We start from the raw sequence: 26,877 nt of genomic DNA, 5'->3' as shown, positions 1-26,877 counted from the left end.
CTTCAACTTCACAACTTGGAGTATGAACGTGACAAACACATATTGGCCATCACAACGTCACATACATAGACAGGTGTTATCTTCTGCAGTTCCCCACATACCTACAAATGGTTTCTCATCCCGGGGCGGAGTAAGTATCCCATGGTGCCCAGTAATGGAACCTCCAGGCAGTCTCTGATTGTCTTGGATCACTGAACAACCTTCGGAGATGGTTGCAGGCTCCGCGCTGTCATTTCTCAGTGGGGGGGTTGCGTCTTCCTGGCTCGTTTTTGAGTTCTCGTCATGTCTACCTCGTACGAGGACAGCTGTTTATGAAGTTAACAGGAAATCGAAATAAAATGAAGAAAATTTGAGGCGGTCTGATTTCATTTTATTTTTTCAAACATTTTATTGGTCATATTATTCTGTCACGGTCACACGTACCCCTAACTTCAATGCTTCTCGGGTGTTCCAGGAAATAAATAGCTGATTTCTAGGTTACATTTTCTGGGGGTTCACCAAAATAAAAAAAAACTGGCTCTTATTTCAGATAGCCTAAGCAGAAATCCATCTCAAAAATTACTACTAAAATTCAGGTCCAAACACATGTATATTGTGTATTATGTAATCTGTGTATTTCATGGAAAAACAAAGTAGTAATGCATTTTAAATTTGAAAATGTGAGAAACCGTATTAATACAGGGCAAACCTTTTTACAATTTTAAACTTATGTCTTCAGCATCAGTTTTTTTTCTCATTTTAAGAGAAATCACTTGGACTTTAATTAATCTGTTTACAGTTATTAGCAATTCATTTTTTTTTATCATTTTAGATACAGAGTTGACATTGGTAACTTACATTTTACTGTTACAGCTTTATACCGGATGACAAAGAACAGATTCAGCCTAATTTGAAGTCAACATCCACATTAAAGGAGAGGATATTCCCACATGGATATAATCTCTTAAATTAAAGCAGAGAATCTGCAATCCCACATTCATCATGTAAACGACACTTGAAGCAGCTTAACTAATGAACATGTCAAAATACACCCGGCCCTCACTGAGCTAATTCTGGCTTTAACAATGCACGGATGGACTTTTATCTTTATTTAGTTTTTACTGTAATAATTATCAGGTAAAAAAAAAAAAAAAAATCCCAATCGTGTTACTAGAGAGTAGTAACAGAGAAGCGCTTAAAAATAATAAATACATTTAAAAAAAATACGCAAGGCTTTCTCGGTTAATCTTTAAGCCTTGTAGTCAAATTTAATTATATCTAAAGACACATCCAATAGTTGAGAATTGCACACACTTCCCCACTCACTTCCCAAAGCAGGAGCGTCAACAGGAGAATGCAGTAAACGGTAAAGGCCCAACTACATGTGGGTTAAAAAAAAAGTTAATAAATGTTAAAAAGTTTTAAAGGTTATATAGATTTGAGCTCCCACTTCCTGCTTTGTGCCAAATATGTCAACAAACACCAGAGAACAGCTGCTGTTTGATCCGCTCCTCCGTCCTCAGGTCCTCCTTCACCCCTCCATCACCTTTCTGACAGAAGTCTGTCCATCTCACCGTGTTTTCCTGCGTGGACAGCAGGATCTCGTCAATCTCCGATTCCTCTTCCCGGGATTCCACAGAAGCCCTGCGCTCCAACAGGAAGTTGTAGCTCTTCTGATGAAGTGCGTCCTCTTCGCTCCTCTGAAGGCTCGCTCTTTTGCTCCTCGCACTGTCCCCGTCCTTCCTCCCCTCATTTTCTCCCTCCTTTTCGGTGTTAATTCTCAACGTGTCCATCTCCGTCTCGATAACGAGGGATATCTTCTCGTGCTCGTCAAGTGCCTCTCCGGCAGGATTTTTCTTCAACTTGCCACGACCCCTGAGGTTCAGCATCTGAAATCAATAGATGCGTTTTGAGATTTGAGTTATTGTGCTTCGTGTCATGTCGTCTCCTTTCTGTCTCCAGACACCTGACAAATCACAACAAAGCCTCCATCATTGATGCCTCTTTCCTGTACAGTTTGAGGCCAACTGCTTGTCTATTATTAGACTTTTTCTGAGTGGGTTTATATTCGCTGTAAATGCCATATTTAGTAACGTAGCTTTTTTAACAACGCCTGCTATGCCCTAAAGGCAAAAACCGACACAAGTGACAGATTTCTGGCAAAGATGGAAGGAAGAAGACAAACCTTGAAGTCTTTCCTCTTGCGCTGCAAAGTGGGTCTCTGAAGGAACAGTATTTGCTTAGTTGACAAACTCCCATCACTGCACAAAGAGAAGAGCAGCATTTTTAACGACTCTCCGACGCTGGGTTGTAATTTCAGGTTGCATCTCCACATGCTTTGTGAAGTGACAGGTTACAAGAAAACAGCAGTTCATTGATGGTGTTTTTGTTCACAGCAGCGACACATTTCAAAAAGCGGTTTCATGTTGAGAGGAGCGTAGATTTTGATTTGTTTGATCTCGAACCATCCGCCCCGGCGTATTTCATTCTCACTGTCAGTCTTAATCTCTAAAAGAATGAGACGGGCAACATCTTGGACAGCAGAACAATGACTCCAGACCCAATAATAAACAAAGCCGTAATTAGTCCTTGCTGGGTTCAGGTGGCATTATTTAACGAGATCAAATTTGCAGAGCAGAAGACGACAAGAGTTTTATTCATACGTTTCGTGGCGCAGTAGTCTGATACCTGTTTGTTTTGACAATTGGAGTGGGTAACACACACATGAGCCTCCATCCATACGGGGCTAACGACTGCAGCAGTGGGATGTAGTCCGTCTTAACCACCACTCCCTGGAGACGGGAGAAGACGCACAGAAAAAGTACGCAATCATCACACACGCATGTAAAACTGGAGAATGTCAAACTAAAACACCAAGTGCAATCACACAATTAATTTACAATAATTTCCACTTGTACATGTTGTTTGCCTGCAAGCAAATGCTGCTTTCTCCCACTCCAGATCTTATCCAGTGTTAAACACTCACATCGACGACAGTCCACTGTTCAACCACAATAGCGTCGTAGGAGCTGTTCGTGGTGTCTTCTGCAGAGCTCTGTAGGATGAACACACTGTCCACCGATGAAATGCCACTCCCTGGACAAAAGAGAGACAAATTACAGACCGAGTCAGAAAATCACAGCAGGATATATGTGATTAAAACAGGACCTAAAAATTAATCTCCATTCTCTCACTCCAAGTTCCCTCTAGATTAAACCTGCTTATTCCACGGAGGAGGGGGTGAGCAGTGACTTGTGGTATAAGCTGTGGACTTTGGGCTTATGACATCATATATCTCATGCATTACGCAGCATTAAAGCTGGAGGATCTGCAGCGTTTCTGAGGCTTTTCTCAACTTGCCAACTTGTGGTGCTATTCCACCAGTCAAAATCTCTCAAGTTAAAGTCAGAAAAGTGAGAAAAATACCTACTTTAAAAGCTTTAAAAGAACTAAATTAAATATACAGCAGTACAAGTTGATCATCTCATTAAAATGCAGTTTTTTATGCTGGGGAACATGCACCCACCTAAACCTTTCAGATTTTCTTTCATTGTTCACGATTGTGATGTAACAGAACGCTGGCGAGATTAAAGCACTGCAGCCCATTTCTTATGCTCAACAATTTCCCCATGTATTACAGTAAAGTGTCTCCAGAATCATAATCGGCTTTACGCTGCTCTATTTATACTGACTGTAATCATCCGTGAGATGGAAAAACCCATCAATGAGGTGTGCGCCGCTGGTGAAATGCTGAGTCATGTGGTCCAGCCAGTTTGCGTCGACGTCTGTGACGAGCCCCGCCTCCTTTTGCACTTGAAGTGGCACCCTGAGAGAGTAAAACCTCGGAGAGGAGTTCAGCTCCTCTGTGTGGTTGTACAGTGCAAACAGCTGCATCCCTGCAGACACGCAAATGTGAGGGTTAACAAGTGTAAAACAGGTTTTTGGTGATAACTCGTCAAACAACAGAAGCAACTAGGCCTGTGTTGAAAAAAAATCAATTTCCAAATTCTAAATTGATTCTCATATTAATTCCTAAAAATCGATTCATATGTCTAAAGATCGATTTTTTTCATCATTACATTACAACTTTTGGTTATTTTTTTGTTTATCCCCAAAAAAGGAATGTTTTGTTGGACACGAGAATAACTGGTGCCATGTTTTTGCCTTTAAATACGTTTAAAGGTATGAAAACATTAAAGTGTTAGGTTATAATTGCATAAATTGTCTATATTTCATTACTTTATAGACTGTTTTTGGGTTACATTTGCAAAAAATGCTAAAAACCAAATGTTCAAAAATTAAAAACCAAAATAGACCGAAAATGGAACAAATAAAAACGGAATGTGGGAAAAAATAAAACCGATTTCATCCGTCTCTGTTTCCTCCCTGGATCTGTTTGGTAATTCTGACCCACGATGTTTCTGAAAGCAGTTCTATCAGCATTCTGGGAGCTGATTGGTCCTTACAGCATCATTAGCTGCAATACTTGCTGTTTAATCTCAATATAATACTAGTAGTAATATTTTGCATAACCACAGTCATATAATTCATGCAACAGCTCAAAAAACAGTTTTAATAACACTAACCCAAATCAATATCGGAATCGAATCGAATCGAATCCCCAGCCTTAGAAGCAACAGGACCTTACTTACTGGCCTGTGCCGGTGGCGAAGTTGCACCCTCGTCTTTCTCAGAGCTCTTCAGTCTGATGTGGTTGTTGTTATGTGTTTTCACTCTGCTTCGTCCGTTTCCATGAGTGGAGTGGGATTTTCTGTCATGGTCCAGCTCTGGAGAGCTGAGCCAGCTGTCTGAACTTGAACCTCTTCTTTCCCTCTGATTGGAAAGGTTGAAATGATTCTCTGCGGACAAAGCCGAGTGTCGCTTAACCTCTGGTAATCGCTGCAGCTTCATCGTCCCTGTGGTTTCTGGTGGGCTGGGACTGAACCGGTGAGTATCTGAGAAGTTTTGAGCCATGTCTGCATCAGGTTTCGTATGATTAAGACGTTCATTTGTTGTGTTCTTGAGGCCCGTCTGTGAGGCCAGGGTTTGGTCTTTAGACCCTGCTGCGTTTTGTGCTGAAGCATGGGCGTGTTTCAGAAAGCTAAAGCCCAGTTTGCTAGGAACGGAGCTGTTGAGGTCCCGTTTGCTGCATCCCAACGCACCGGGATCTAGATCTTCAGATCCACAGCGGCAAAGAAGAGCTTCCGCACTATTTGGATGTGGTTCTTCAGTATCAGTCGGGCTGGCGTTGGCGCTGAAAGGGTGTCGATGTATGGGCGAAGGAGTTGAATGTAAGGACGACATCTCTTCAGGGTCCCAGTGCCCTAAGAAATACGGCCCACCTCCTGGCTGCTGAAGAAAGCCCACAAACATAACTCCCTGCTCCGCCACATCCTGGATCTGTGAAGTACAAAAACAGTCTTATCCATCTGCACCAAAAAACTTGATTATAAAACATCTTAGTGGCAAAATATTGGCTCTTTTGCAGTAATCAGATAAATTAAGCTTAATTTACACATAAACAAAGGCTGACATCCTGCAAAATAACAACCTATCTAATCATCTGCTAAGATCAAATATTCAAATGACAAAAGGACCTCATTATCTCAAAACAGGGGTGTGTGAGTGCCGCTCCCTCCCACGGAGCTCCGGCGGTTAATTGCCAGTTGATATTTGGGCTGACAGTTTTTAGACAGGCTCGACTGGAGAGAAATCAGATTGCAAACTACGGCGGGACAATAATGAGACACATCTTCTCTTATTACCCACTATTTTGGACACTTCACTCATCTGTACACACACACACACACACATCACAAATTGAGAGCGGCCTCGCTATCGCCATCAGACACAATTTTCCAGTGGCTCGTCCAGTTTTATCTGGTCGCCGTGTGTGTGGAGAGCGATGGGTTTGACCGGTGAGTGCTGAAATATCAGAAATATAAAATGTAAAAACTGAACGCACACACCATCCCGTCACCCCGTCCACAGCTCCTGGGTTCTTATCTCAAACTCTCTGTAGCAGCTTGTGATCCGATTGGTTATTCATGTCACGCTGCCGGAGCCGATCACATTATGCTCAGTGATGTGCATTTCCATCCAATCAGGTTTTCCTTTGTGCACTCGGGGTGTTCAGATGCAAATCTATTCAATAGGGCACATTTTCATTTCCCAGTGCAGGACTGTTGAATTCATGAGCAGAGCGACTGAAAGTGAGTTTAACAGCTGCTAAATGCCAGCGTTGATGCTGTGGCCAACTCTTACTCTGGTTTACCCTAACTACAGTAACCTTTCATTTTCTATACCGCTTTCCCTGTTTTGGCACAGCGAGCAGCATCACAAGACGCTCAGCTACTGGGAACCCCATATGCTCATGTCTTGGCTTTTTGCTCGGCTCCCATCATTGCAAATTGAAAGTCGTTTAAATCAGGTGAATGTAGCAGTATTCAAATATGCACGGGTGCTAATGAAATCGGCTCTGCGTAAAAGAGGCAGAGTTTACCATATGGCGCAGACAAAATTAAAGCGCGTTAACATTTGTTGTCAGTGCGCAGAAACTGGCGGTGCAACAAGTATCGGGACAGTCGAGGGCGGAGGGATCCGCCATCAGGTTCTTATGGAAATCAAGTCTTGCTACGAAGCAAGAAGCATTCAGAGTCAGCCAGCTCAATCAAAAACACTTTACTAATCCCAAAAGGGAAATGAGTTAATGTTTATTAATTAAACTTCCCGCTTGAACATCCCAAAGCTTTTCCTCTATAATATCTTCCCAACTTGCAGCTCTCTACTCTCCACTTAGATCCCATTTTAACACATTTTAATCCCTATTCATAAGAGTCCATTTAATTCAAACTTTCAGTAATTGGTATTTTGACATAAATCAGTGAAGTATCAACATTATACTCAGATCCACATTTTTTTTATGTTTTTGGGCATGACTTGTGCCGCCCGTGAGCTCACCCTCTTCACGTAGTTCTGGATCATTTCTGGGTCAGCAGCCTGTTGACCGGACACACAGACGTCGGTCTCCAGACGACTCCTGGCCCATCGCAGTTGGCTTTTCTCTGAACTGCAAGGTGAGATATGAAAAAAATATAAGCACAAAGTGTTGAGTCATGCAACATTTATTTTAGGTCCATTATAGTCTTATGAACCATAAAATGTCAGATCTCCAGCATTGTTTTAACATTCTCTTGGGCTGCTTCTTTTATGTTTACTTCCAGTCCATTATAGCTGCAGTAATATTGCAGGCAAACGCAGCCTTGGCTCTGGAGAATCTGGCAGATGTGCTCATGTTCACAAGGACTTGTTGACCCGGAAGGATCACGGCAGAAACATAATGTCAGATCCGACGGAGGGTGAATTTCCCATTTAAGGAGAGAACACATTTACCACAACCACAAAAGAATTACTAGACTGAAAAAGGGACTGGATTTCCACTGTGAGGCACCGTCATAAAAGGTGTTTTCAGACCATCGTTCAGATTCAGCTCCTCAGATTTGGATTGAGGTCAGCAGGAAAGCGAGTAACATCTTGCGTTCTGAGGTGTGATTGACACTAGATTTGAAACAACAGATCTGTCATTTTTTCCCACTCTGTTTTCATGTTTTTAATCGATGAAAGGGACGGCAGTGATGGGGAGATAAAAGGCACAGTGAAGGGGACAAAAGGGGGTGACTGGGAGAAAAGGAAAATAAAAAGGAGGTGGGGGCGGTCATCGCTGAAGAAAGCAGATGAAAGGATGGAGAGATGGTTTCTCTCTTTCAGCATGCCGTTCCCCTCTGGCGAGCACTGATGATGCAATCAGGCGTCTCCACGGTGACAGGTGCCAGGAAGCAGCAGGACCACTTGGCAGGAGAGGCATCAAAAGAGCAGCCCAACACCTGCCTGGGAGTGTATGCGTTTGTGTGTCGGTGTACGCGCGTACACAATAATGCAAGTAAATAATAGCAGATAAAACTTTGCATAAAACGGTAAAATATGCAACTTTAAAAGGTTGCTTATATCAGACACACATTTTAGTCAAATTATGTGGAAAAAATTTTTTCCTTTTTTTTCCCCGCAAAGTGATAGACTTGTTGGAAAATGTGTGAAACGTTTACTCATTTGATTTGGAAATGAGAGGAAATTACCGTTTCAGCAAACATGTTGGAGAACAAAATAAAATGAGACACGTTTCACATTTGATTACCTTAACGGTCAATAAAAGACATTTACATTGTTCTCTTCACGTCATTTTGTGCTGATATTAATCCTTTAATACCTTTGAATAAAATCTTTAATTTCCGTTACCTCCGTCAAGGTGGTTTACACTCTGTGTAGTTTAGTGGTCCATCTGTGCAGATTTGCTCCAAAAGTGCCTGACCAACCAACAGGCTCTCACCATGGCACTCGCACTGCTAAACATCCGTCTGGACGGGACTAATGGAGATTACTAAAGTAATCATGAAACTATGTGTGCAGACTTCAACCAGCCGAACATGACCTGAATCAAAACTAAAAGGTGAAACCGAACTTGGAACGGACCTGCATGCAGGATTGCTTAATTGATCCTTTTGGAGGCGTCTGCTCGTATGTCATCCCCTTCAGAGCGTACCTATACCTACCGTTTAGTTAAGAGTGAAAGAACTGGGATAGTAAGCTAAATGTAGCTCTTCTAATGACTCATCTGCATTTAATTTACATGAAGAAAATAAGGTGAGGAGGCTCACGATAACAAGTCCCTGCAGGCCATGTCAAGAAGTCACACAAGCAACACAAGCCTTGCTAAATCTGTCTGCAACTATATTATTTATTTCATTCAGCTTGCAAATATTATTTCTGAAGTTAAAAGTACTTTTTTTGGGTGGTGTTGGTGCAAGATCTGTCTACCTTTGTGTCTCTCGAATCAACACGGCCCGGTGGAGCTGGCGCTGGATGTGTGCGTGGCGAGGGCCGCAGGGATGAACAAAGGGGTGGACGGCAACCAGGACAAAACCCTGCGCGTAGAGATCCCTGACCTGAACCGGCAGCTCTCTGACCGACGACAGGCAAAGCACCGATGACACAGGAACCTCTGGAGGGAGGAGGAGGAGGAGGAGGAGGAGGTGTGAAAGAGTGAGGGAAGGAAAACAAGGTTAGACAAGACGGGTTAATGAGAAATATGACAAAAACAAAGACGGGGTTGTTGGGAGGGGAAAAACTGGAGCAAAGAATAGATGAAGAGAAGAAGAAAGGGAGTCAGAAGGGCACAAATGAACAAAGACGGAGCACTTTTCATTATGATAATTCCAATTGAACAACAACACATGGCATCTTCACGCTAAATCTGAGAGTAATTACACCGGAACCACTGGCCTCTGTCACCACCGTCACCAGCGGTCTGCCTTGTGGAAAACGCACTTGCAGGGATTGTGCAAAAAAAGCATACTACCGGTAGGAAGATGCTAATTTTAACATATACCCATCCATATCAGTAGACAAACATTTTAACCCACGCAACCAAGTATAATGCACACGCAACTGCATCAAAAGGTTTACAAGACAATGGAGACAATGTTCCTGCGTGACATCTCTGGATGTGGGGCATTAGCAGCGATGGCAAATGCAGAGCCGGCTCCCTCATTACCACACACAATGGAGAGAAAACCTTTTCACATCACAGGAAATGGTTAGCAGAGCTTATCATACGGAAGCAAACTGTCACCGAAAATCCACCAGGGGAGGGAACAACGTTGGTGGGAGCGAACCTCCAGAGGTTGCTGCATTATACCGTGGCAGGGGCTTTCTTTTTTTGTATACTCACAGGCCTCAGGTGGAGCACGCATGCATATCAGTGTGTTTCTGAGTGAAGACAGATGTGTGTGTGAGTGTGAGTGTGAGAAAGAGAGACAAGACGTGGAGAAACGGGAGACGAGAAGAGCAAGGAAGTAAGGGGGAAAGGCAGAGCTGAAGCTGTCTGTTTGTGCCTGAATGCTTGTCATCCTTTCCCATTCAATCTCATTTGCATGGGTCTGGAGAAGAGAAAATAACCTGAATAAATTAACCAGACGCGCACACCCACACCGCAGAGACACACATGGGCACACATCAAGGCGGTGGGGGGTGTGTGTGTGAAAACCATCTCATTTTCAATTTGTTCTCCATCATCTCGTGTTCAGTCACACACACACAAATAAGAAGCGTGTATTCCAACACAAACACATGCACATACATCCTCCCGAGTCCCACCTCAGTTAAACAAGGTAAAAAAAAAAAAGAAAACTCCCAGAGAAACATCATTTTGGCACAACTGTTGGAACCAGGAGCCAGCCTTTCATCAGCATTAAGCGGGCGTCTGTGGAGACTTATCAAAAGCAGTGCAGTAGTAATAAGAGCAGCTGGAGACCAGGATAGGGGGGGTTGGGGGTAACAACGATCCTGTCACCGTAAACAGTCATTAGCCGTCATTAACTTTGCTCGGCTGGCACTTATCCACCGACAAGACACGGGCAACGCATAAAGAAACTTATCAGGGTGTTGCGCAGCGCTGTAGGCTGGGAAGCAACTTCATTTATACTGTCTGCCACTGTGGGACTTGAAAGGGGAGGCTGCAGTCCTGCTCCAGAATGGGAACGGCTCCGGGCAGAAGAGCCGGCTGGAGTTTTTACAGCGCCAGCTGGGGAGAGCTGGGAGGTAGCATTAGTAGAGTTAAAGTGCACAGTAAGTAAAAAAATAAATAAAAAATGTAAAAAGAGTGCGTGCATTTAACCAAGTCGGAAGTATGTAACAATGCGGTTTTGTGCTTCTGCATGAGGGTTTATAAACACGGAGGAACGGACACTGCAAACTCACATCCACACATTTGTGCAGAAGTGCCTGAAAGCCAGATAGAGACTAATCCAAGAGTGCATTGTTTGACAGACACAAGAAGCAAACTGAGCGGCTGCTCAGCTGTTGATCCTCGCTCTGCTGTTTCTCTCTCGGCTGGCAGCTTCCACATCACAGCCTCAGCGTGCTGAGAGGAAAGCCTCACTTTTTGACCCCTTGATTTCACAAGACGTTGAGGAGTACGAGTCACGCCCCCCGCAACTCCTGTCGCTGCTTGAAAGGCCTTATTAATTCCTTGTACTGTACAAATCCCCCCAAAGTTTCTATACTTGCCTGTGAGGCAGATTTTGCACGAGCGGCCCGGTATTTCAGCAGATGTGTTTGTGCCTTCTCTTTTGACTGTTTCACGAGTGTGCACATGAGAAAGCGAGAGTTTCCACTAAGCCTGCTAGGTGATGCATGGGGATTACTACTTACAGCCACCCTCAAGGCTTATCCCCGTGCTTGCTGGAGATTCACGTTTTATTCAAATAGCCTTCTAATGACTTCCAGAGGTTTTGGGCGAGGATATGTGCCAAACAGTGACTATAAAATAATCAACTTCCCAGAACCGGGAGCTCCCTGCTGTTTTTGGGGGAATTAAAAGTTATGACAGTTGTCGGTCAGCATTTAGGCTGTCATAGGATGTTTAAGGTATCGTAAGAGTAAAAGTAAGAGATAAAAGGTAAGCGGTGTTCTGAAAAGTGGAGCGCTTCAGGCACGTACAGTACCAGTGTTTTTGTGAGGCTGTAAAACCCAGACTGACTCACTTCTGACACACAGCTGAGCTCCGCCAGGCTTTCTTATACTACTTTACCGATTGTTTTGCTAAAAAGGACTAAAGCTGCATGGGGGAAAAAAAAAAAACTACAAAAATAAAAACCATCCACAAATGTGCCTCAAATTATTTCTGATGCAACAGTTTTTCAAAGGAAAGGGCTGACGTGCCGTGCTGGCACTGAAAAGTGTGTCAGGTGAATGCAGATGTCACAAACTGATGAATCTGTGCGATCCCTGCTCTCTGAGCCAAATGCATCTTTATCTCTCCATCTCTCTCTCCCTCACACACACACTAGGGATGGGCCGTATGGACTAAAAAATGTATCACGATAATTTCTGGCATTTATCCCGATAACGATAAAAAAATACCAATTCAACTCCACCTTTTTAACTATAAATCTATCTCCACATTCAGTCTTTGGAGCCCCCAAAACACTGCTCTAAAAGAATACTAAATGCTACTAAACTACACCAATTAAATTGAAAAAAAACAACAATTAAATTAGTCCACCTGTACTGCTAGCTAGCCCCTCCCTCCCTCCCTCCCTCCCTCCCTCCCTCCCTCCCTCCCTCCCTCCCTCCCTTCCTTCCTTCCTTCCTTCCTTCCTTCCTTCCTCCCTCCCTTCCTTCCTTCCTTCCTTCCTTCCTTCCTTCCTTCCTTCCTTCCTTCCTTCCTTCCTTCCTTCCTTCCTTCCTTCCTTCCTTCCTTCCTTCCTTCCTTCCTTCCTTCCTTCCTTCCTTCCTTCCTTCCTTCCTTCCTTCCTTCCTTCCTTCCTTCCTTCCTTCCTTCCTTCCTTCCTTCCTTCCTTCCTTCCTTCCTTCCTTCCTTCCTTCCTTCCTTCCTTCCTTCCTTCCTTCCTTCCTTCCTTCCTTCCTTCCTTCCTTCCTTCCTTCCTTCCTTCCTTCCTTCCTTCCTTCCTTCCTTCCTTCCTTCCTTCCTTCCTTCCTTCCTTCCTTCCTTCCTTCCTTCCTTCCTTCCTTCCTTCCTTCCTTCCTTCCTTCCTTCCTTCCTTCCTTCCTTCCTTCCTTCCTTCCTTCCTTCCTTCCTTCCTTCCTTCCTTCCTTCCTTCCTTCCTTCCTTCCTTCCTTCCTTCCTTCCTTCCTTCCTTCCTTCCTTCCTTCCTTCCTTCCTTCCTTCCTTCCTTCCTTCCTTCCTTCCTTCCTTCCTTCCTTCCTTCCTTCCTTCCTTCCTTCCTTCCTTCCTTCCTTCCTTCCTTCCTTCCTTCCTTCCTTCCTTCCTTCCTTCCTTCCTTCCTTCCTTCCTTCCTTCCTTCCTTCCTTCCTTCCTTCCTTCCTTCCTTCCTTCCTTCCTTCCTTCCTTCCTTCCTTCCTTCCTTCCTTCCTTCCTTCCTTCCTTCCTTCCTTCCTTCCTTCCTTCCTTCCTTCCTTCCTTCCTTCCTTCCTTCCTTCCTTCCTTCCTTCCTTCCTTCCTTCCTTCCTTCCTTCCTTCCTTCCTTCCTTCCTTCCACACAAAAACGTCATCAACGTGAATTTATCGTTTTTACCACGGGATGACAAATTCTTACCGTGGGGAATTTTTTTGACGGTATATCGTGAACGTTAAAATATCGCCCATTCCTACACACGCACGTGTACGGTACATGTACGGTGAGGCATATGAAATTTTGTCAACCAAAGAGACATCTAAGATAAAACCGTTATGTGGCTCATTCACACATAAACCGTATATGAGCACAACACCAACACATACACCCCCCCTGCTCTTAGACATAGAAGAGCACATACGCACTCAACACACTCTCACCCAGCCGAGCATGAGACATTTGTTATAGGTTTTAATGAGCTGAGTGGGTATCCGTCTCAGCAGGGTGCTAGAAAGTCATCAGCAGAGTTCAGCTCCTCACCGCTCCTGTGACCGGCGTTAGTCACACTGCATCACACCTAACTTACTTCCTCACACATCCGTGGAGTCCCAACTCTCACTCGCTCATCCTCACACTTCTTCTTCTCCATTTCTCCCATCCTGGCTCCTGAGAGGCTGGTTCCCCTCTCTGCCCTGAACCCCAGTTCACCGCTGCTCTGGTTTTCATGTCCTGTTCTCTCCGCCGCCGTCACACCTCCTTAACTTTATTCCACCGCCTTACTTACCCCCCCTGCTTTCTTCTCGGTTCATGTTTTTCAATTTTCTCAGTTTCATCTGCTCATTATCCAAGCACAGCAGCCTTGGAGCGCGAGGGGAGGGGTGAGAGGGGGGGGGGGGGTGAGACATCTCACCTGGTAGTCGGGTTTCATAGTCTACATACAAGCTGACATGTCACGGTAACCAACCAGTTAAAGGAGGGATAATGGCCACAGCGGTGGCTCACATGAACATGGACCATCTGTAATGTGCAGCATGTCATGATTGTTTTTTATGTTTGTTTGTTTTTGAAAACTATGAAACAGAAATAAACAATTTTATGTAATTTTGTAAGGTGTGTTTTGAGTCTTGTAATAAACTGCTTCATGAATGATTTCTATAGTTTCTGAAATATTGCGATTTATGTTTTGATATGTTGATTGAAATGTGTGGTCGGCGTAAAGGCTTACTTTGTGATAATTTTGTTTCTTTAATTATTTCAGTTTCTTTTTCCATGAAATTGGATGATTTTACTGTTTTGTGAAACATGTCTCATGAAATCTAGTCTTCCTTTTTTTGTTTTGTCTAAAGGCCATTTCTCTGAAAGCTGTTGTGCTCCAGGTTTCGTGGTTGTGTTTTGTCCAGTGTTGTTGTGTCTTGCTCCTCTGGACCACCGTAGTTTATGGTACAACAGATTGGTGATTAGAGAGTAATAGGACAGTAGATTGAGAGTAAGACGATAGTTTCTGGTCATATGGGGAGAAATTCACCGACAAATGAAAGAAATTGTCCTTTTATGAACCTGGGGCCAAACGCCTGAGAGGCTGAAGATATCTCTCCTCCTCCATCAGCACAGGGTTGCTGTGACCTCATGTGAGCAAATGGGGCTTAGTCACAGAGAAATATTTTTCGGGCCAAGCTCATAAAACAAAGGCTGGCGCTATATCCATTTAGGTCAAAGGTCAAGTTAGAAATCACACTCTGCTTTTCTTCATTTTGAACACAAAGTTCTTCTTCCAAACTCGGTTTAATAAACAGCTATCCTGCCTCACATATTTCACCGGGGCGCCTGCAAAGATATTTGTTTTTCATTACTGTGTAGGAGTCATCAAGTCACGCCGGCAAGGAAATAATACCCTTAATGAAAGTCAAATTGAATTAAAGCATGGATTTGACCGTGGGTTTCCTCAATGTCACGGCGTGACATACAGATTCCTTTATCTGCTTCCCCACACACATACACGCAAAAACACAAATACAAATAAATCCCTTTGCTGGGAATGAGGTCTCTCAATCTCCCCAAACAATCAGATAATCCTCCAGGAATCCTTTACTTCTCTTTGCCTCTCTATCACAAATGGAAAGAGAGGCAAGAGGCAGACATATACCCACTAGCAATCACACACACACACACACAAACAAACACACAAAATCAATTCATAGGAGCTGCATTTATCCTAAAATAGAGTCTACCCATCTTGAGCAGCTCAGGTGGCATCAGTAAGTTTACCATATAAATGACCTGCCTGTCTGTTCCCAGATAACACCAACTCTGTTGACCAAGTGCCGTAGAGTGTTTTGTGTGAGCGCGAATGAGCCGCCTCAGCTGCTCGTGTGTCTCTGTGTGTGGTTTCTGTGTCGGCACACGTGTGCAGCCGCACTTGAGATTAGACAAATTACTTGCCCCAGACTTTGGATAAAAGAAAGACGAGCCGCGCTCATGTCTATTGTCTGCTTTGGTCACTAACGCCCAGTCTGCAGCGCCAGGATTGTCGTTGCCAACACTAAAGCCTGACACATTCGCCAAACATAACAGGGCTGGCTGAAAAAAGAAGCCGCCTGGCAGCCAGACCGCCGCCGCTGCTTGGCTGCAGCATGGTGCCTGCTGTCTGTTACACTGTTGCATTGGAAACTCCCCCTGAATATGATCTCAATGAGATACTTGCACCTGCTTCTTCTTGGGTGATGGAGTGCACAGCGTGTCCTAATGGAAACATTCAGCCATGATTTAAAAAAAAAAGAAAAAGAAAGAAAAGAAATTGATTTCTTTTTCTCTAGTCTTTCAAGACAATCTGCAACTCCTCCTGGCTTCCATTTCACCGTCTCCATCCCTCTTCTTTATCTTTTCCCGGGCCACACCAACACTATAGAGGAATTTGTATTTTTAGAAACAGATGCCTCTAGAGGATCCTTATCAAACATACTCATGATGCGGGGAGTATAGACGTGCATGCAATTTTTCACATTGAAAACAGATGCACACCCAGTCACCAAAAGCCACTCTTTCACAACGCACCTCGGCTTTGGCGTATAGTCACAGAGAGAGGGAGCAGCGAGGGGAGCAGGAGTTGGGGGTTAGCGCCACAGTGTGCACGATATAGCTGAATCTGAAAAACAGAATAGTCTTTGAACTATTCTGGAGCTGCACACAGACACAACTTCATCTTATAAGTCTGCCCTGAAGACACTTGCAGTTTGGAAAAAAAAGAGAAAGAAACAACCTAGTTTTTCCAAAGTTGCTGACCAAAACATTCCCATTTGACTAATTTAAATTGGAACAGCAGCTGCTGGTTTTTCACAGTGCAATGCACAAGTCAAAGCAAAGGGGAGTTCAACAGAAAAAAACTGAGCGAAACAAGTACACTTGGAAACAAAACAAGGTGTGCAGTAATGAAAAACAGTTTGGAAAGACCAAATGTGAAGACACATCCCTTGCAGCCTGCTCCAGACTGGGAACTGGGACAAAAGGGAAACATATCTGAATAAAGATTGCCTGCTGCATGTTATGGCCAACATTTGGTCTTTTCATTTGAGCTGGAGTCTGAAAAGCCTCCTCTGTTGCAGATTCACTCATTCACCCAGTAATCATCTTCACTTTGTGGTCTTCAAAGAAAGTAACAGAAAAAAAGGAAAGTGTTGAAGCTCATTTTAGCTCCTATTAGGGTACGAAGGCTTCAGTGTATAATGAGCCCTTCAAAATAAAATAAAAGGGTTTATTTTCTGTGTATTGTTTCATATGTCAGGCACCAAATGGTTAAATCTAATGGTACTTGCAATTTAAAAAGGTTTGTTCATATATTAAATTCTAACATTAATTCAGCAAAATAACAGTTGTTTTTTTAAACATGCAGCATACAAGAGATAGCAATGGTATCTATTTTAACTTCTATCTTTGGTCAAATATACTATTATTTTATATATGCTTTGCTTCAATACATCTTTGGAGAGAAATAACTCACTATTTTGTTAGATAATAGTACAAACCAGGTTTTACATCTGATTAAAATATAATTTTTAAGGAATATTTGATGATTTTTTGGAAGTGTCATCTCGCTCTTGCATTATCCCGCCCTTACTATGAAAAACCCCCAAAAGTAACATCAAACCCCCGTCACGGTCATCTCTTGCAACAGCTGTTTATCACTTTACTGCAAAATGTCACGCATCAACACCGATGAAACTGTTGCATATGAATGTCGCAGATGAAACTGGACATTGTGGCAGAAAGGACTAAAAAAAGAAAGAACATAAATAACGAGAGATTTGTAATGAGCTTCATCCAACCAAAGCAACAAGTCAGTGTGAACTGCAGAGTGATAATTATCTTTGGTTTCATAATGAACCCTTTTATACTTTCATTTAATCCATCAACCAGCGACACAGCACCTCAGAACTGGTGTAACCGTGGACCGGCAAGGCCAACTATGTGTCAAAAGTGTCTGTAAAACAAGACAGTGCACTCGCACATTTACCCGACATGCTCATTAGTGGGAAATTGTAGCAATGATCAGTGTAGAATAAATAACAAGATGTCTGCATGTTTGAATGAAAAGCCTATATAAATGTGGACTATTTGCTGCTGATTGAACTCAGGAAACCAGATGCAGACATCAGGGGTTTCACTTGAAACAAGCACATTCATTTTTCATTCATAGCTATTTTATGGCTTCTAATCAGAAATAAAGGTTAATTCAATACTAAAACGAGACATATTATACCCTGTTTTCACGGAATTACACAATTTCCTGAGGTCTTAATTAAATGTCTGGGATATGTTTTGGTCAATACTCCAGCGATACATTAAAAAAGGTTCCTTAACAAACTGTGAAGTCAGACAGTCATCTCCGGCGGCGTTTTAACTCCTGGGTTGTGCCTCTTTTGAAATCAGTATTACAGCTTTGTGCTAGCAACACTGAGGTAAGTTCACATGAGGATAATAATGAGTGGAGGCGGCAGGAATACATGGAACCTTCAATAGCACGCTATTAGCCATTTTTTATTTTATTGTATCAAGCCAAACGGTTAAGAGTATTTGAGTAAGATAGAAGGAGAGAAGATAAAGGCAGAGGAACATTGAGGCTAATATGCCTATTGAGAAATAAACATTTATGAGAGAAAGGTCTTATATTCTGTGGGGGGGGGGGACATTTAAAAGATGGTATATGTTGTTAGATCATTGCTTTATTCTTTGCTTCTTCTTCTTCAGTAGGGAGGAGATATAAGAAAACAGCAACACAAGGCTATTTCAAGTATGCGTGTGTGGGAGTCAGTTGTGTCAAGTCACATGATACCTCAAAGTTTTAAACAGGCCAGGTTCTCAAGAAAAACACAGGGAAAAAAAACACATAACTGTGGATTCGTACCATATTAAGTACTCACAGGAGAACAGTCATTTCTGTCAAACAGAGAGGATTGCCAGCACACGGGACTATGCTTCATACCTTCTTTCCCCAGCAGAAAATCGAGGAAGTGGTAGGTGTAGGAGACTCCAACCTTTGTCTCCACCTGAGGCCGTCGAAGGGTGGAGTAAATATTCCCAGGACTATGCCTATCTTCTGCCTTCCTCAGCTTCGGGAGTCTGCACCCCATTTCTCTGAGAGGAGAGATTAAAGCATATTAAAAGTATGTGAGAAAAAAATAGAGAAGGGTGGGAACAAAGTAGGAGACATGGAATCAATAAGAGTTTCTAAATATAAGTAATGCATTTGCACTTTCAGCAGGGTGTGATAGTTGCACTCAGACCTAAGAGCTATTGTTCATGTGTCACCCTTAGCTGTGGGAAATTACGTGTGAATTTAACATTGACATGTTCAAACCACACACACACACGAGCGTGTCAGCCATTACCTGCTTGGTGGGCTGTGATACGGGCATTTTCTAATCAAATGGGGCTGATTGAGAGTGACATGTTTGATCAGAACGAATTAAAGCAGAAATGAGACCGATTTCTTGCCCTGTCAAGCAGATCGCCATGATACCAGACAGACAGACAGACAGCAAAAAGGGGGAGAGGAGCCAAAATATTGAGCATGTTGTACTACTAACCAATTTGCATGTTGATCCAAATCTTCCTATCATGCCCAGGGAAAAAAACCTCTTATTAAAAAGCTGTTTGTATCAATTTTTCTAACCCCTTTTCATAAAATCCAACTGGCAGTCTAAACCTACAAATCTGGGATGCATATTGTCAAAAGATGAAAAACAAGATGATGGGATAGGCTAAAGAAGATTGGCAAAGGAGGAAGGTGTAAATGACAAGAGGAAAGAGGTGTGGCCAAAAAACCTCACACTAATCCAATGTGACAGTATCAATACCCTCAGACCTTCCCACAGATACGCTTAATATTTCCTTCTGTCACAGCTTGTAAGAGCCACACGTTGAGGTGCACATCTGCATGCCTATACGTGTGAGCATGTATTTGTGCGAGCGCAAACGCCTTCCCCGGGGGCAGGTCTATATCTGTATCTCTGTATGTGTTTGTGGAGCATGGAGAATGACTCCCATTGGGTCCAGTGTACGGACATTAACTCGGCTAACGATCCTAACAGACTGCATTACGCCTGGTGTGTGGGTGTGTATGTAAGACTGTGTGATGGGTATTTGGTGACATACAACTTGCACGGTGCATGCATTTTGAAAGGTTAAGAGTTCTGAAAAGGCTGCGTCTCTGTTAGATTGTTGAACCTCATTTTCGTCAGTTTTGAGACAGTGAACTGTCACTTTGAATTTTGCACAGTAAAGGAATTAAGTCATTATTCGTCCAAATCAACATGATAGTTCATAATGAGAACAAATGAGGAGACAGGGGAACGACACCAGTGGGAGAAGAATAAAAACATTTGCTATGTACCTCATCCCTGACCGTCTCTACTCGTTCCCTCCCTACTGTACACCCCTCTTTTTTTCTCTTGACCTGCCCATCCCACTCTCAAATCCCTATACCATAAACTCTTCAGCTTGCATTGTGCAGGATTTTGTAAATGGTTCTGGTCTCCCCCTGGCTTTAACAACCTTTTTTCTTAGGCCCACATCTCTGATTATGAACGCGCTTTACCTTCTGCTGACACAATAGCCTTGATTAGTCTTACACCAAACCCCTTTGTGTCTGATTACCAGCTTCCGAACCCTCGTCTCATCCATCCTCATCAGTTAATTCTGACCTTTATGGTCGTCCTTCCTCCTAGTTACGGTCAGGTCCAGAAGACGTGATCTGTACCGTGCTGCCTGTTCCCCAGCTGGCTGCACAAGGCCAAAACACCAGGGTTTGGAAGGATCCAGGAGGCATCTAAAAAACGGCTCTCCACACCGTCTTGATTGGTTGTTTTTGATGCAGGAGCAGCGGCTCTATTCTGAGCACCACGGGGAGCCAAGATACGCTTTGGGGGGGGGATTCATTTTCGACTGCGGTTCAGTCTTGCCTTTTTGGTCACAACCGGCGATCTTGTCAGACGTGAGGGTTGGCAGGTAACCTTCACCTCCTCCTCTGTTCATCTGTACATCTAAAACTGTACCATTTAAGACAACAACTCATCAGAAACCCATTCCAGACAACCTACCTTTTCCTGGCTGGGAAACACAGTCTCAGACCTCGAGGCACCTTCCTCTTATATTATGATGCTACATTATTAGCTCTCCAACCCTCTGATTCATTTTCTCCATCCATCCAGCCCTCCTCAATGAATTTCCACAGCTGAGGTGCTCTCCTGCTGAGCCTGTTTAGTCCCATAAAACTATTACAATGTCTCAAGACGGACAGACAGAGAGACAGACAGTCAGCCAAATGTACCCCAGCTTATGACTGAGCTGGAGTATGTGGATCCACTCCCAACATTTTTCCTCAGGGGGCTGTACTTTAATGAGCTTTGGCTGCTAAGGGAACAAAGGTGCAATGCGAGGATGTTTAGCAGGCTTCATCTCCGGCTATTAGGGAAAAGGGATTTAGATCTGGGAGTAAGGTTCAAGAAGGCGGAAGAAAATCAACGGAACTATAATAAAGACAATCCTCCCTCTCCAAGTATTGACTTGGATCCCCTTCTTACCTTTGTCCTCGAGAATTTTAATACAATTTCAAGTTAATGCTTATTCAAGTCTAGATTCTAGATTTTATTTAAAAAAAAAAAAAATCCTGTTTCACTTCCAGCTTTACTTGTTTCTGCACTAAACAGCGTGTTCCCAGGAGCAGTTGGGCTTGTTGATCTCAAATGAAGCAAAAATGCTCCCAGTCTCACTCCTGATTAGTAAACTGCTTTACTGTTTGATTGTTTTCGATGTATGCTGACAGTTCACTTTCAAAACAAAAGCCTCACTTTAACAGATTAACTCTGTCAGTTAGCGTTTAGAGACAGACATGTTTAATTGGAAACAACACTGAAATGAAAACTCACGGTTGTAGCTGTAGAGAAACTCATCCAAATTGAAGACTTGAGGCCTTATTGCTTCATATAAGGTCTTTTTTTTTCTTTTTTACATGTTGACTTCAAAAAGAATCTCTCACTTGCTGCCACGCAAACACGAAGGCAGAAAAAGGCCTTGACAGCAAAAAACCTTCACTGAACACGGAGGCTCGGGGAAGAGAGACAGATAAAAGGAATGCAACGAGAGAATGAGGTGACAGACAGGGCGCAGCTGAGGAGTTCTCATTAGAGAATCTTTTGTAATTGAGAGTTTTGAAATGGCAGCAGATTTATGTGAGAGCATAATCTGTCTGCACTATGTAGCCGCTCTGCTACATCTCGTGTCACCCCAGGGATGAAGCAATGCTCACCTGCAGGAGCAGAGAGCTGCAAGCTCACACACAGACTGGGAGAAAACATGTAAAGTAAAATCACTGTGACTGTGATAGTTGCTATTCAGTTCAATTTTCTATAGACCAAGTTAAGCTTAAATATAAATAAAAACATCTATGCAGTGTTTTATGAATACAATATACAGTTATGGCAATCTACTTTGGTATATAGGTGTTACATAGGAGATAAGACAGCAATAATGTAGAGTGATGAGCAGGAGGAAGTTACCTTAAAGGCTACAGTATATTCATCGTTGATACTCCCCAAATGTCACCATTGTATTAAATATGGTTTTATATGAGAATATGGTAAGTTACTTTAACACATGAACAGCTGTAGCAGTTATGAGTTAACTTTTCACTGAACATCAATTAAGAAAAATATTGTAATCTGTGTATTAATGAGCTCTTTCAGCCCCTGTTTTTACAGAAAAAAATAAAGAAAGATTCCTTTTCTCATATACGGTAAGGGCTGAGAACATTTTAGGCAATGGGGGACTGTCTTCAGCAACTACAAGAAACTTGCAACAGATGGTGTGGTGCCCACAGAGCCCAGATCAGCACTCTTCTCTGCACAGAAAAATGGTGGCAAGCCTGACGATGTGCAAAAAGACCTACAGTAGGCGAATGTGTGATTGTTTGAAATAACAGCCAAATTTAACTCAGACAAGGTTTCTTCTTTTTTCAATTACCCGGAAACTATTGCAGTTTTTTGGGAGCATCTCTGTATTGATTCTGTAGCGTTCTGCACAGCAACTCAAGCCTCAATAATATTGGCTCCTTTAACAAATGACCATCAGGGCCAACATTTTGAGTCATTACATGAAGACACAATGTTCAGGGAAACTAATAATACGGAGGTGAATATTGTTTTCTTGTCTGAAGTTATCACAATAATTGCATATTTGTTTCAATTATGCCACCATACTCATTCTCTGCAGTGGTGGACAGTAACAGAGTAAATTTACTTGAGTACTGTACTTAAGTACATATCCAGAGGATTTGTACTTTACTTGAGTATTAGATTTCTTTGGTACTTATTACTCTTACTTGAATACATTTCCAAGACAAATATTTTTACTTTTACTCGAGTAAATTTCTAGGAAGGCTGAAAAGTACTCGTTACTTTCAGGTCTGCTCTTTTTTCTTCTTCCCTAAAATCCTATTGGACACAAGCTGTTTTTGTCAAAGGAGGAGACCTATCACAGTGCACGCTCTCCACTGGGATGTACGTAAAGCGGAAATACGTCAAGCCTCCTCAAAACGATACCGCCAAAGTAGCATGCATTTGTCAAGACAGAGCCGCAACAATTAATTTAGAAAAAATATAGTAATTTACTGATGTGGAAAATAAGAAATTTACTCTTACTCTTACTTTTACTTAAAGTAAATTTAAAAGCATTTACTTTTGGATACTTAAGTACCTTTAAAAGCAAGTACTTGTCTACTCTTACTCGAGTAATATTTTGACTGAGCTACTTTTACTTGTAACGGAGTAAATTTTGACCAGTAGTATTTGTACTCTTACTCAAGGACTGGGGTCGAGTACTCTGTCCACCTCTGATTCTCTGGGTAAAAAAACACTAGTTGTGAATATCATCAACTTTTACTCTAACTACTGTGCGTTATATGAGACATGAGTTTTGCAGTAATTTTGCTGCATAGATGGTTGTTGCTCGTTATGTTCATTTGCGTAACTAAAAGCACCGAGTAAATACATCAGTCACTCCTTGCTTTACTAATCTTCATGATCTCACTGTATTTGAAAGCCATAATTTGTCCTGAATGTGTGTGTGTGTGCATGAAATCCTAACTAGAGTATACGCAAACTTTTTAAGATCTGATCAAAGGGCGTGATTTTTGTAATGTTTTGAGCTTGTTTTACAAATTAAGATATGCTACTGAAGCGACTCACTCCAGGCTCTTTTATCTGCAGTGCACGGCCAATATTTCAGTGAAATTTAGAATTGGAGGTGACAGACAGACTCCTGTGGGGTGGGGCTTCCCGCCCACTGGACTCAAGTCAACCAAGAATGGGAGATGCTACTAATGATGATGGAGAAAAAAAAGGAGAAGAAGAATAAAATGAAGGAGGAAATGGAGAGAGACGGGCAGAGAGCGGAGAGGAAGTGTGTCAAGTTGCCTTGAGGGAGGTGTGATTCCCCCAAGCAACAAAGTACTCACCTCAAACAGTGTTTTAATGAGCCTGCACTGGGAGGATAAAAACTAATTATGACATTGATGTATTGGTGTGTCTCACACATTCTTGTTAAGCCTATTTTCTCTGAGAAAAAAACAACAGTTTATGAACAAAGGAGAGGTGTTCTGGAGTGGAGCGTCGGTTTACTAAGCCCTGAGGTTGGCTCTCAACATATTTGGCAATTACTGGGGAGCATGAATAAGTGCTGATGGGAATGATAAACTGGGTGTCACCAGCTCCGAATGACTGCCTTTTCCAGACGGCTTTCCAGCTGTATGATTAGCAGCCACACACGGCCGTGTGACTAATTGACGCCCTGTGCTTTTTGTGGGCGCAGCCTTGCTTGAAATTACACATTTCTGGTGCCCCTTTTTATTTATTTTGTCTTTGGTGCGTTCATCTTCCACGACAGCGGGCGCACACAAGCCCCTCCGATAACTCGCTGATAACACGTGGGTACGGCGGGAGCGGACCGCTGCAGGCTGATTTATGGTTCCGCGTTACACCAACGCAGAGCCTACGCCGTAGGGTACGCGGCGACGTGCACTTTACGGTGCGCGTTGCCGCGTACCCTACGGCGTAGGCTCTGCGTCGATTTAACGCGGAACCATAAATCAGCCTTAGTGCGCTGCAGATGATTGATGGCAGGTCGCCTGCGCGTCCCATCTTTCTCGCTTCCCACCCGTGACAGCGAGCAGAAGGTTTATGCATTTCTTTTCCGGCACGTATACAAATGGCGCACAACATCTCACAAATCAGATAACTGGAGGGATTTGTTTCTTTACGGCGCAAAAGAATGACACATTTGCGGTGCAACATCTCCAGCGGTGAAGCTGCACTAAAAGTTGGGAAGTTGGTTCAAACGCGGGGGAATTTTAGGTAGGTAGTAGTGTTTATTTCAAATATGAATCATATAAAAAAAAGAAAGAAAATAAGACAATCATCTTAACATGAGACATAAAGTACATACTTATAAAACTTATAAACTCTCACCCCCTCTCCTTAAATATGACTAGCTAACACATGCGAACATAACATTATGCAAACATAATAAAAAAAATAAAAAACAAAAACAATCAAAACAAGACAATAAAAACATTGTAGCAACATAAGCTACTGACTAGTGTAAGAAAATAAGGATAAAAATAAATAAATAAAAAATAAACACTGTATCATTGCACCCAAGCATTTTGCTCATCCCTGTACCTCTGAAAGAGGAAAGTTGCATGTGCAAAAAAACAAGTGAGCACCAATAAGTATATTTTGAAAAAGGAAATAGTTACAACAGCTACTCACCAGTTCAGGTGTTCCCCGGGTTAAACTGGACTGAAAGCTTCCTCACACTTGCAGTCAGTCTCTCCCTGTGATGTGTTTACTGTTTGTCCCCGTCACGGCTGCTGCGAGGATCACACACAGCGGCTCTGACAGACACGGACATCCAATTGGAGGAAAGCATGAACCCTTCATTTAGAAACTACAACCGACTGTAAGCTCGCGGTGAAGCGCTCCTCTCCAGCTGTCAGCAGCGTGTGAGCAGAGAGAGGCTGGTTTCTCTCCTCCTCTCCACTCCTTGCTCAGTTTGGACCAGGCAATCTAGACGTAGGTGGGAGAAGTATCCTATTACATACTTTGATAAAAGCAGCCCAAAGAATCTTAAGAGTCGAGTTTGGAGAAATGTTACGCATTGCCTCCAATGTTTTTCCACCCCACAATCACTTTTTGATATGTTGGCAACAAAACAGATGTAGGTCCCCTATCGAGGTTAGGAGGGAGTCCTAAAGGAAATTCATATTTCATAAGAAGCCATGCAGACTTATCCATAATTCAGAAATGTCTGACAGGGGAAGGAGGGGTCAAAGGCTGGAAAGGACTCTCGGGGGACGCACCATCAGACTGTGACAAAGACAAAACTCTGTGACCAGAGGATGATGGGGTTGTTGCCAGGCAAGATGGAGCAGTCCAACCCTGACTGATGGGCAGCAGCCACTGACAGACATGTGGAGTCTGGGAGAAGCTGTGGCAGGTGCCCTGATGTCCACACATCCAAGCAGATCAGCACTTTTTTAATAACTCAAAAGGTAAAACGTTATTCAAATAATACACACATACGATGACAAATTTAACTTTTATTAAACAAAAATAGCAAAACCCTACAAAACACGAACACCAATTAACAATTAACAGTGCAGCGTTCAGGCTCTCTGAACAAAATTCTCTCAAATTAATTACATCTGCACAAGGTTAATGTCCATATAAAGCTACACACGAGGTGGTAAAGAAAATAAAGAAAAAACAAATCTGTGACACACACACTATGCATCAATGTGAATTTCCAATCACACCAAGCCCCTTTTAAAATAAAACAGACAAATCAAGTGCACTTGTGAAATGTCCATAAACTCCTTTGTGCAAGAACGGTTGCAATTAGCTTAAAACCCACAACAAGGTAACATGTACAGTGAACGATAAACTGTGCAGTGAACAAAGATGTGATAAAGCACCTTACATATATATATAAATCCTTAATTTTCAGTCTTTTTTTACTTGCAAAATATTAACAGATGTTGAATAAAATTGATGCTTTTAATGTCCTCGACTGCACATTTGAAACCAGAAATGGCTAAAACTGATAAGGTGCTGAGACAAGATTGCGTTTGTTAAAATGGCTCTCACAAATCTGAGGCTACGAAGGGAAGACACGGGCATTCTGGCAGCAGTCGGAGGAGTTTGGCTGCTTCCAAACACCAGGAATATCAAGGAGTCATCTTGTCTGCATCTGGACTTGGAAGCCAACGAGACCTGTTTCTGAGAAGAGAACAAATAACTTCATAAGCAAATAAACCATTTCTCTTTTTCAAATGCACATCCATTACAACTGAAATCATTTCACAAATCTTGGTGACATACGAACTAACACACAGAGGATCAATAGTACTTGTTTTGAC

General features: G+C 42.7%; 1 protein-coding gene across 2 annotated transcripts; it reads right to left on the bottom strand.

The window, feature by feature from the left end:
• Positions 1 to 359: 359 nt before the first annotated feature.
• Positions 360 to 25,448, bottom strand: rftn1a (raftlin, lipid raft linker 1a). 2 transcript variants are annotated; one of them, XM_061742731.1, is made up of 10 exons: positions 25,229 to 25,448; positions 18,388 to 18,539; positions 8,851 to 9,034; positions 6,940 to 7,048; positions 4,632 to 5,379; positions 3,672 to 3,875; positions 2,966 to 3,075; positions 2,668 to 2,771; positions 2,165 to 2,240; positions 360 to 1,868 (listed from the first exon to the last, which is right to left on the bottom strand). In XM_061742731.1, exons 2-10 carry the CDS (start codon positions 18,533 to 18,535, stop codon positions 1,452 to 1,454), a joined length of 2,100 nt encoding a protein of 699 aa, XP_061598715.1. In that variant the 5' UTR covers positions 18,536 to 18,539; positions 25,229 to 25,448; the 3' UTR covers positions 360 to 1,451. The 2 variants fall into 2 exon arrangements, with proteins under 2 accessions (XP_061598715.1, XP_061598717.1); XM_061742733.1 differs by lacking the exons at positions 8,851 to 9,034; positions 25,229 to 25,448 and having other exon boundaries at positions 18,388 to 18,519.
• Between the last annotated feature and the right edge of the window lie 1,429 nt (positions 25,449 to 26,877).

This window comes from Cololabis saira, chromosome 15 (assembly GCF_033807715.1).
Source record: "Cololabis saira isolate AMF1-May2022 chromosome 15, fColSai1.1, whole genome shotgun sequence".
Lineage (NCBI taxonomy): Eukaryota > Metazoa > Chordata > Actinopteri > Beloniformes > Belonidae > Cololabis > Cololabis saira.
The sequence above is the reverse complement of the archived record's forward strand: the minus strand, read 5'-3'. Positions and strand labels throughout refer to the sequence as shown.

Bases quoted from the DNA above. Each gene is read 5' to 3' on its own strand.
- rftn1a (XM_061742731.1), bottom strand. From the start codon at position 18,535: ATGGGGTGCAGACTCCCGAAGCTGAGGAAGGCAGAAGATAGGCATAGT. The intron at 3,076-3,671 runs GTCAGTATAAAT...TCTTTTGTCCAG, and splicing joins CCATCTCACGGATGATTACA to GGAGTGGCATTTCATCGGTG. The intron at 2,241-2,667 runs GTATCAGACTAC...CTCTTTGTGCAG, and splicing joins CCAATTGTCAAAACAAACAG to TGATGGGAGTTTGTCAACTA.